Source organism: Lithobates pipiens, unplaced genomic scaffold (assembly GCF_037356315.1).
Source record: "Lithobates pipiens isolate NorthernLeopardFrog02 unplaced genomic scaffold, aLitPip1_a1.2 Scaffold_37, whole genome shotgun sequence".
NCBI classification, from domain to species: domain Eukaryota; kingdom Metazoa; phylum Chordata; class Amphibia; order Anura; family Ranidae; genus Lithobates; species Lithobates pipiens.
Window position 1 is genome coordinate 14,735,410 of NW_027507825.1, and position 12,027 is coordinate 14,747,436.

General features: G+C 45.4%; 1 protein-coding gene across 1 annotated transcript in view; it reads left to right on the forward strand.

Moving 5' to 3' along the window:
• The first annotated feature begins 307 nt into the window (after positions 1–307).
• The window catches only part of TRIP11 (thyroid hormone receptor interactor 11), a 124,735-nt gene continuing 113,015 nt past the window's right edge, over positions 308–12,027 (forward strand). The window contains exon 1 of the mRNA XM_077466751.1: positions 308–670. Within this exon, the coding sequence (XP_077322877.1) occupies positions 535–670 (136 nt within the window). The 5' untranslated portion in view covers positions 308–534. The remainder of the gene's footprint in view (positions 671–12,027) is intronic.

Here is a 12,027-nt window from a genome sequence, read left to right on the forward strand (position 1 = left end):
GAGGTGACTCCAGCTGGAGGGGGGGATGGAGAGAGGTGACTTCAGCCGGGGGGATTGAGGGAGGGGATGGAGAGGGGTGACCCCAGCCGGAGGGAGTAGGAGCTGGAGAGGGGTGACCCCAGCCTGGGGGGGGGGGGGGGAAGGGGTGACCACAACCAGGCTCAGGTCAGAGTGGGATGAGCAACTGACATTTCCCCTTTAAGATGCCGGCTGTCACGTGACATTGTTATTCCTCAGCTGACAGTTCTCCGGCCACGTGTCTGTTGTCTGGCCCCGCCCCTGGAGGACCTCTCGCCGTCCCAGCATGCAGCGCGCTGTGGACACGTCGCTCCGGTGACACCATAGAGAGGCGAGTGTCATGGCGGCCGTCGAGTTGGCGGAGAGCGGCTCGGTGTCCGGGAAGTGAGCGGTGACCGGGGAGAGCCGTGCCGGGATATGAGGCCCGCTGGTCCTGGGACGTCCTGGTGAAGCCTCGGACCTTCCTGAGGGCTCCGTCCGTCTAGTGCGCACCCCTCCCCGGGGGAACCTACAGACATGTCTTCCTGGCTGGGAGGGCTGGGCTCCGGCCTGGGGCAATCCCTGGGGCAGGTCGGGGGAAGCCTGTCCTCCCTATCCGGTCATATCTCCAACTTCACCAAAGACATGTTACTGGAGGGGGCTGAGGAGACAGGTGAGTCCCCTCCCCCTATCTGTGTATACCCCCCCCCCCATACCATAATATATACAGGTGAGTCCCCTCCCACCCCATCTCTATATACCACACCCCCATACCATAATATATACTGGTGAGTCCCCTCCCCCATCTCTATATACCACACCCCCATACCATAATATATACAGGTGAGTCCCCTCCCCCATCTCTATATACCACACCCCCATACCATAATATATACAGGTGAGTCCCCTCCCCCAGCTCTATATACCACCCCTCCCCCTCCATACCATAATATATACAGATGAGTCCCCCCCCCCCCATACCATAATATATACAGGTGAGTACCCTCCCCCTATCTCTGTATACCCCCCCATACCATAATATATACAGGTGAGTCCCCTCCCACCCCATCTCTATATACCACACCCCCATACCATCTATAATATATACTGGTGAGTCCCCTCCCCCCATCTCTGTATACCCCCCATACCATAATATATACAGGTGAGTCCCCTCCCCCCATACCATAATATATACAGGTGAGTCCCCTCCCCCCAGCTCTATATACCACCCCTCCTCCTCCATACCATAATATAGACAGATGAGTCCCCCCCCATACCATAATATATACAGGTGAGTCCCCTCCCCCATCTCTATATACCACACCCCCCATACCATAATATATACAGGTGAGTCCCCTCCCCCCAGCTCTATATACCACCCCTCCATACCATAATATATACAGATGAGTCCCCCCCCCCCCATACCATAATATATACAGGTGAGTCCCCTCCCCCATCTCTATATACCACCCCCATACCATAATATATACAGGCAAGTCCCATCCCCCATCTATATACCACCATCCCCCTCCATACCATATTATGCACATCAGTCCCCTCCCTCCATCTCTATATACCACCCTCCCCCCCCATACTATAATATATACAGGCAAGTCCCCTCCCCTATCTATATACCACCCCTCCCCCACATACCATAATATATACAGATGATTCTCCTCCCTCATCTATATGCCACCCCTCCCCCCCATACCATAATATATACAGGCGAGTCTCCTCCCTCATCTATATACCACCCCTCCCCCATACCATAATACATACAGTTGAGTCCCCTCTCCAGTCTACATACCACCCCTCCCCCATACATACCATAATCTATACAGTTGAGTCCCCTCCCCAATCTATATACCACCCCTCCCCCATACCATAATATATGCAGGTGAGTCCCATCCCCATCTATATACCACTCTTCCCCCCACATATACCATAATAAATACAGGGGAGTCCCCTCCCCCCATCTACATATCACCCCCTCCCCCAAATATCCCATAATATATATGGGTCAGTCCCCTCCTCCCATCTATATATTGCTGGAGGGTGGAGAGACAGGGGAGGCCCCTCCCCCATAAACATCACCCCTCCAACCAATCTACACACACACAGCGGGTAAAATAAGTATTGAACACGTCACCATTTTTCTAGGTAAATATATTTCTAAAGGTCCTATTGACATGAAATTGTCACCACGTTGGTAACAATCCGTGCGATCCATACATACAAAGACACCAAAACAAGTTCAGAAATGAAGTTCTGTGTAATAAAATGGAATGACACAGGGAAAAAGTATTGAACACACGAAGAAAGGGAGGTGCAAAAAAAGGCATGGGAAGCCAAGACACCAACTGAAATATATCAGTAATTATTCTGCCCCTTGTAAGTGCAAATTAATATCAGCTGGTTAAGTCTCAACTGATGGCCTATAGAAAGGTGTCTCGTTACCGAGGTGTCCCACAAGGAACATCTCATGATGGGTAAAAGCAAAGAGCTCCCAAGATCTTCACAACCTCATTGTTGGGAAAACATACTGATGACATTGGTTTACAGATGGATTTCTAAACTTCTGAATGTTCCAGTGAGCACTGTTGGGGCCATAATCCGGAAGTAGAAAGAACATTTCACCATAAACCGGCCACGACCAGGTGCTCCTCACAAGATTTCTGACAGAGGAGTGAAAAGAATTCTCAGAAGAGTTGTCCAAGAGCCAAGGACTACCTGTGGAGAGCTTCAGAAAGACCTGGATTTTGGGGTACACAGTAAGTAATGCACTCACCTGACATGGCCTGTATGAACGCTCACCACACAACACTCCATTGCTGAAGAAAAAACATGGTGAATCTCGTTTAAAGTTTGCGGCACAACATTTAGACAAGCCTGTGAAATACGGGGAGAATACAGTGTGGTCAGATGAGACCAAAACAGAACTCTTTGGATGCCATAATACACACCATGTTTGGAGGTCAAATGGCACATCAACCCGAAAACACCCCCCATACCAACAGTGACGTTTGGAGGTGGGAACATGGTGTGGGCGGGGCTGTTTTTCCACATACGGTACCGACAAACTTCATATCATTGAAGGAAGGATGAATGGAAAAATGTACCAAGACATTCTTCATAAAAATCTGCTGCCATCTATCTGGATGATGAAGATGAAACGAGGAGGGCGGACATTTCAGCAAGACAATCATCCCAAACACAAAGCCAAGGAAACTCTCCATTGGTTTTAACCACTTAAGGACCAGGCCTCTTTTTCAGACTTGGTGTTTTCATGTTTTTTTTTTGCTAGAAAATTACTTAGAACTCCCAAACATTTTATATTGTTTTTTTTTTTCTAACACCCTAGAGAATAAAATGGCTGTCATTTGAAATACTTTTTTTCACACCGTATTTGTGCAGCGGTCTTACAAGCGCACTTTTGTTTTTGAAAAAATGCACTTTTTTGAATAAAAAAAATAAGACAACAGTAAAATTAGCCCAATTTTTTTTTATATTGTGAAAGATAGTGGTACGCCAAGTAAATTGATACCCAACATGTCACGCTTCAAAATTGCGCCCGCTCGTGGAATGGCATCAAACTTTTAGCCTCAAAAATCTCCATAAGCGACATTTAAAAAATTCTACAGGTTGCATTTTTTGGGTTACAGAGGATGTCTAGGGCTAGAATTGTTGCTCTCGCTCTACCGATCGCGGCGATACCTCACATGTGTGGTTTGACCACCGTTTTCATATGCGGGCGCTACTCACGTATGCGCCCGCTTCTGTGCGCAAGCTCGTCGTGACGGGGTGTTTTCTAAAAAAAAAAAAAATTTTTTTTCTTATTTATTTTAATTGATTTTATTTATTTTTACAATGTTTAAAAAAAAAAAAAAAATGGATCACTTTTATTTCTATTACAAGGAATGTAAACATCCCTTGTAATATAAAAAAGCATGACAGGTCCTCCTAAATGAGATCTGGGGGGTCAAAAAGTCCTCAGATCTCATATTTGGGCTAAAATGCAAAAAAAAAAAAAAAAATCAAAAAAATCTGACATTTAAAAAAAAAAAAATACCTTTTAAGAGGTATGGGCGGAAGTGACGTTTTGACGTCGCTTCCGCCCTCCTATGGTATAGAGACGAGTGGGGGCCATCTTAGCCTCACTTGTCTCTATGCCCAGCTAGGAAGAGGACCCGATCGCCTCCGCCGCTACCGACGGCTCCGGTAAGCGGCGGAAGGTGCGGGAGGGGGGGTGGCACCTCTCCCGCCGCCGATAGCGGTGATCTCGCGGCGAATCTGCCGCGGAGACCACCGTTATCGTACAGCCGACCGCCACCTGAAGAGATGGATATCTCGGTTGTGGCAGCAGCTGCTGCCGTTACCGAGATATCCCTCTTCAAAAAAATGACGTACATCACCGTGAGGCGGTCGGCAAGTGGTTAAAGAAAGAAAAAATAAATCTGCTGGAATGGACCAGCCAATCGCCTGACTTGAATCCAATAGAACATCTGTGGAAAGAACTAAAGATCAGAGTTGATAGAAGAGGCCCGAAGAACCTTCAAGATTGGAAGACTGTGTGGAAAATTGGGCCAAAAATCACACCTGAGCAACGCATGCGACTAGTTTCTCCATACAGGAAGCGTCTTCACCGTCATTACCAACTAAGGATTTTGTACAAAGTAATACATTTCTTTTAGTGCATTCGATACTTTTTCCTGTGTCCTATTTTATTACACAGAACTTCATTTCTGAATGTATTTGTTTTGGTGTCTTTTAGAGCTGCACGTTTAATCGTCAAGAATCATCGCAATTCTTTCCCTGTTGCGCTCTTGATAAATGTTTCACGATTCTTTCTATGCAAAGAATTCTCTCTGCTCTTCTGAAGCCACAACCATCAAAAGAAAGGAAAGAGAAAAACTGGGCAGTCTGCCAAGAATCACAACATTCTTTATCAGTTGAACTATTGCAGACCATACATGGTTGAATTTTGAACGACTTTTCTTTTCAAAATCGGAAAGGGTTTTATTTATTTATTTTTTGTGATCCGATGGCGCCACCATTGATTTTCGAAATTCAGCTGACCAAGCTTTCAATTTCATCTCGTGTTGCTACAGAAAAAAATTCTCATGGCCGGGAATCTTCTTTTCTCTCCAAAAATTTTCTTTTCTTGCACATTTCGTGCATTTTTTTTTTTTCTTATTACATTTCTCGTTTTGTTTTTAAAAATTTTTTCAACATGTCCGATTCCTCAAATTTGATTGCCGCACGAAAATCGCCTCTTGCTGCAGCCCCACTAATGGTGGCAAATTGGTCCGAAAATTCTTAGATGCGATTTTCGAAATAAAATGTTTTCGAAATTTGATCCGTGTATGGCTGGCATAAGTCTAAACATTGTAACAATTTGTCAATGGAAAAAACTTCCTGTGTGATGTGAGGAAAGTTTTTTTTTTTTTTTTTATTTTTTTTTTTATTTTTTTTTTATTTATTTTTTTTTTAACTTAAACACTAAGGCCCCTTTCACGCGGACGATCGGTTCGGGTCTGCCTGTCAGTGTTTTTTTAGGCGGACCTGAACGGACACTCCGCAGTAGTGGTCTATGGAGGGACGGATGTCAGCGGTGACAAGTCCGCTGATATCCGACCTGCTCCAATCCAAAAAAGTGTGATGGAGGAAAAACCTATTTTTTCCATCCATCATTGGATTGGGTGACGACGGACTCTATGGTCCGTCATCGTCCGTTTTTTTTTTTTTTTTTTTTTTTCCCTCCCCCCATAGGGGAGAGTGGTGCTCTGACAGGTCCGTCCCTGCACAGTGTATCATCTTCCTGCTCAGCGGGGATCGATGGAGCAGTCCCCCGCTGAGCAGAGCAGGTTCCGTACATGGGCACGTCCGTGTGAAGGAGTCCAAACCTTTTTCTGATATTTGTTTGTTTTAAGTTAAAATCATATTTTTTTGCTAGAAAATTACTTAGAACCCCCAAATATATTAAATATATACTTTTTTTTTATTTTTTGTAGAGAATAAAATGGTGGTTTTTGCAATATTTTATGTCACCCTGTATTTGTGCAGTGGTCTTTCAAATGCAATTTTTTTGGAAAAAATTACTTTAATAAATAATAAAAAAAAAAACTAACCAGTAAAGTTAGCCCATTCTTCTTCTCTTTTTTTTTTTTTTTTTTTTTTTTTTTGTACAATGTGAAAGATTTTACGTCGCAAGAATTGTGATCTTTTTATTCTAAGCAAAAAAAAAAAAAAAAATCGTGGTTCTCCTTTTGACCAGAATCGCGCGGCACTAGTGCCTTTGAATGGATTGTTACCGACATGTGGTGAAAGTTTCATGTCAATAGCACCTTTACCATTATATTTACCTAGAAACATGGTGACGTGTTAGATATGTATTTTACATGCTGTGGGGGGGGGGGGGGGGGGGGAACAAGTGAGACCCCTCCCTCCATATGATGTAGATAGTGCTGAGGGGGAAGTGACAGGCGTACCCCGTACAGTGAGGATCCAGAGCGCTGGGCTGTAGCAGTTCTGATGGTCTGTGGAGGGAAGTCGGGGGAGACAGAGGTGTGTCAAGTGTACACCAGCCCCGGATGGATCATCAGACAGAGGAGTGCTGTGTACTCAGCGTGGAGAAAACCACTCCAGGCAAAACACATCTCCCCGTCTTCATCATACTCCCTGTGTATACAGTGTCTTGGTAAAAGTATTCATACCCCTTGAAATTTTCCACATTTTGTCATGTTACGACCAAAAATGTAAATGAATTTTATTGGGATTTTACACAGTGGCACATAATTGTAAAATGGATGGAAAATGAATACATTTTTTTTTTTTTAAATCCTTTTTTACAAATAAAAATGTGAAAAGTGTGGTGTACATTTGTATTCAGCCCCCTTTACTCTGATACCCCTAACTAAAATCTAGTGTAGCCAATTGCCTTCAGAAGTCACTGAATTAGTAAATAGAGTCCACCTGTGTGTAATTTTATCTCACTATAAATGCAACTGTTCTGCAAGCCCTCAGACGTTTGTTAGAGAACCTTAGTAAACCACCGGACAGGTCAGGGATAAAGCAGGGGTAGGTTATATATATATATATATATATATATATATATATATATATATATATATATATATATATATATATATATATATATATATATAAAAACCAAACTTTGAACATCTCACTGTTCAATCCATCATCCAAAAATGGAAAGAGTATGGCACAACTGCAAACCTACCAAGACATGGCCGTCCACCTAAACTAACAGGCCGGGCAAGGAGAACATTCATCAGAGAAGAGCCAAGAGGCCCATGGTAACTGGAGGAGCTGCAGAGATCCACAGCTCAGGGGGGAGAATCTGTCCACAGGACAACTATTGGTCGTGCTCTCCACAAATCTGACCTTTTATGGAAGAGTGGCAAGAAGAAAGCCATAAGATGTCCCATTGACAGTTTGCGAGAAGCCATGTGGGAGACACATTAAACATGGATTTTGTTGCTGTGGTCCGATGAGACCAAAATTAAAATTTTTTGGCTTAAAAGCATAATGCAGAAACCTAACACTGCACATCACCCTGAACACACCACCCACACTGTGAAACATGGTGGAGGCAGCATCATGTTGTGGAGATGCTTTTCTTCAGCAGGGACAGGGAAGATGTATGGACCCAAATAAAGGGCAATATTAGAAGAAAACCTGTTAAGAGTCTGCAAAAGACTTGAGACCGGGGCGGAGGTTCACCTTCCAGCAGGACAACGACCCTAAACATACAGCCAGAGCTACAATGGAATGGTTTAGATCAAAGCATATTCATGTGTTAGAATGGCCCAGTCAAAGTCCAGACCTAAATCCATTTGAGAATCTGTGGCAAGCATTAAAAATTGCTGTTCAGACGCCCCTTTATCCAATCTGACAGAGCTTGAGATATTTTGCAAAGAAGAATGGGCTAAAATGTCCCTCTAGATGTGCAAAGCTGGTAGAGACATCCCCAAAAAGACTTGCAGCTGTAATTGCAGAGAAAAGGGGGTTCTACAAAGTATCGACGCAGGGGGGTTGAATACAAATGCCTCCCACGCTTTTCACGTATTTGTAAAAAAAAAAAAAAAAATGAAAACCATTTATAATTTTCCTTCCATTTCACAATTATGTGCTACTTTGTGTTGGTCCATCACATTAAATCCCAATAAAATACATTTACGTTTTTGGTTGTAACGTGACAAAATGTGGAAAATTCCTTTTTCCAGGCACATACCCTCATATCGCCACCTGTGCTTATAGTAAATGTACCCCGCCTTTCCCATCCAATAAGTGACAACAGTGTAACAAAACCTGTAATGACTCTGCTTCACTACCACTGTATGTAGGAATGTGGCCACCCTGTGTGGTCCCACTGTATGGAGGAATGTAGCTCCTCTTTATGGTCCCACTGTATTTAGGAATGTAGCCACACTCTATGGTCTCACTATGTGGAGCAACCTAGCCATCCCCTGTGGTCCCACTGTATGGAGGAACCCAGACCCCCTCCCCCCATGGTATGTAGGAACGTGGCCACCAGCAATGGTACCACTGTATGGAGCAATGTAGCCACCCTTTATGCTTCCACTGTATGGAGGAACATCTCCCTCTGTTACCACTGCATGTAGGAACATAGCCACCCTCTATGGTCCCACTGCATGTAGGAACATAGCCACCCTCTATGGTCCCACTGCATGTAGGAACGTAGCCACCCTCTATGGTCCCACTGCATGTAGGAAAGTAGCCACCCTCTATGGTCCCACTGCATATAGGAAAGTAGCCACCCTCTATGGTCCCACTGCATATAGGAACGTAGCCATCCTCTATGGTCCCACTGTATGGAGGAACGTAGCCACTCTCTATGGTCCAACTGTACGGAGGAACGTAGCCACCCTCTATGGTCCCACTGCATGTAGTAACGTAGCCACCCTCTATGGTCCCACTGTACGGAGGAACGTAGCCACCCTCTATGGTCCCACTGCATGTAGGAAAGTAGCCACCCTCTATGGTCCCACTGCATGTAGGAAAGTAGCCACCCTCTATGGTCCCACTGCATATAGGAAAGTAGCCATCCTCTATGGTCCCACTGCATATAGGAACGTAGCCATCCTCTATGGTCCCACTGTATGGAGGAACGTAGCCACTCTCTATGGTCCAACTGTACGGAGGAACGTAGCCACCCTCTATGGTCCCGCTGCATGTAGGAACGTAGCCACTCTCTATGGTCCCACTGTACGGAGGAACGTAGCCACCCTCTATGGTCCCACTGCATGTAGGAACGTAGCCACCCTCTATGGTCCCACTGTATGGAGGAACGTAGCCACCCTCTATGGTCCCACTGTATGGAGGAACGTAGCCACCCTCTATGGTCCCACTGCATGTAGGAACGTAGCCACTCTCTATGGTCCCACTGTATGGAGGAAAGTAGCCACCCTCTATGGTCCCACTGCATATAGGAAAGTAGCCACCCTCTATGGTCCCACTGCATATAGGAACGTAGCCATCCTCTATGGTCCCACTGTATGGAGGAACGTAGCCACTCTCTATGGTCCAACTGTACGGAGGAACGTAGCCACCCTCTATGGTCCCACTGCATGTAGTAACGTAGCCACTCTCTATGGTCCCACTGTACGGAGGAACGTAGCCACCCTCTATGGTCCCACTGCATGTAGGAAAGTAGCCACCCTCTATGGTCCCACTGCATATAGGAAAGTAGCCATCCTCTATGGTCCCACTGCATATAGGAACGTAGCCATCCTCTATGGTCCCACTGTATGGAGGAACGTAGCCACTCTCTATGGTCCAACTGTACGGAGGAACGTAGCCACCCTCTATGGTCCCACTGCATGTAGGAACGTAGCCACTCTCTATGGTCCCACTGTACGGAGGAACGTAGCCACCCTCTATGGTCCCACTGCATGTAGGAACGTAGCCACTCTCTATGGTCCCACTGTACGGAGGAACGTAGCCACCCTCTATGGTCCCACTGCATGTAGGAAAGTAGCCACCCTCTATGGTCCCACTGTATGGAGGAACGTAGCCACCCTCTATGGTCCCACTGCATGTAGGAACGTAGCCACTCTCTATGGTCCCACTGTATGGAGGAACGTAGCCACTCTCTATGGTCCCACTGTATGGAGGAACGTAGCCACTCTCTATGGTCCCACTGTATGGAGGAACATAGCCACCCTCTATGGTCCCACTGCATGTAGGAACGTAGCCACCCTCTATGGTCCCACTGTATGGAGGAACGTAGCCACCCTCTATGGTCCCACTGTATGGAGGAACGTAGCCACCCTCTATGGTCCCACTGCATGTAGGAACGTAGCCACCCTCTATGGTCCCACTGTATGGAGGAACGTAGCCACCCTCTATGGTCCCACTGCATGTAGGAACGTAGCCACTCTCTATGGTCCCACTGTATGGAGGAACGTAGCCACTCTCTATGGTCCCACTGTATGGAGGAACGTAGCCACTCTCTATGGTCCCACTGTATGGAGGAACGTAGCCACTCTCTATGGTCCCACTGTATGGAGGAATGCCCCTATCTTTGGTCCCACTGTATGGAGCAACATAGCCATCCTGGCTTGTTTACTCTGAGATGGACTATGGGACTTGTAGTGCAGAAAGAGCAGTGAAGATGACCACAACTAACCTGCACTGCTTATTCTAAAAAAATGGAACTGAGTGGGTCGGGGAGCGGTTCAGTTTTTAATGGAGGACGTTTTTAAGGAGGCTGAAAAACACAGTAAGAAACAATGTCATTAAAAACAGATTAAAGGGGCGTTAACCACTTCCCGCCAGCCCACACTACATTTTCTGTGGGCGGTTGGGCAGCAACCACAGGCTAGGCAAAGTATCCATACGTCACAGCCTGTTTCTGGGTTTTTTAGGCGCGCGGACCGACCCGGCTGACCTGTGCTGTGCTGTAAAAGGACACAGAACAAGTTTTTTTAATTTTTTTTTTCGTTTTTTTTTTTTAGCAGGTTTAAGCAGATAATTTTGGCTGTATACTTGCTGATTGGCTGTGCCCACTCGCAGCACAGATTTCTGAGTTTACAAACAGTGATCTGGCTGCTTTTTTTTTTCCCCTGAAAATCATCTCTGTTCATGGAGAAAAGTAGCAGATACACTTGTTAGGCACACATTTAACTCTTTGATGACCCCTGATGTTAACCCCTTCCCAGCCAGTGTTAGTTTTTGTTAACCCAATTATGCTACTGGCCGATTAACCGATTATGAAAATAGTAATCGATTAGTTGTTTCGGCCCTACTAAGAAACGCATGGAAATACTCCATTCCCGAGGTTTCTGAGTTTGGCCAAGCTGTCCCCGAGTATTTCCGAGGCTCTCCGGGGCCCCCCTCTCCACCTCTGGCCACATGTGATATTGCAATAGAAGTCAACGCGGAACTAATTCTCTTTGTTTCCCTTGACTTCTATGGGGAAACTCGCTTTGATATGTGAGTGCTTTGGATTAAAAGCATTCTCCTGGAATGGATTATGTTTGTATTCCGAGGTTTTACTGTACATGATTTGGTGGCAAGTGATTAATATACAGTATCTCCCAAAAGTGAGTACACCCCGCAAATTTGTGTAAATATTTTATTATATCTTTTCATGTGACAACACTGAAGAAATGACACTTGTCTACAATGTAAAGTAGTGAGTGTACAGCTTGTATAACAGTGTACAATTGCTGACCCCTCAAAATAACTCAACACACAGCCATTAACGTCTAAACCGCTGGCAACAGATCGGTGAAACCCTAGTGGCTGCATTCGTTTTTCTAGGCTTTTTTTCACCTGGTGATCTGGGCATGAACGCACCTCCTGTATTAGAGCGCCCCCACTCTGGAGGAAGTAGCAACAGAAGCACCTATAGATGGCAGATTTGTCAGTCTGGGGGGAGGAGGGGGTTAGATGTACTAGAAGATTTAGATACACTTACAAATTGAATCCAAATTCCAGCTCAGTCTTTATGAGTTACAGCTATAGTTGTTTTCCCTTTATGCC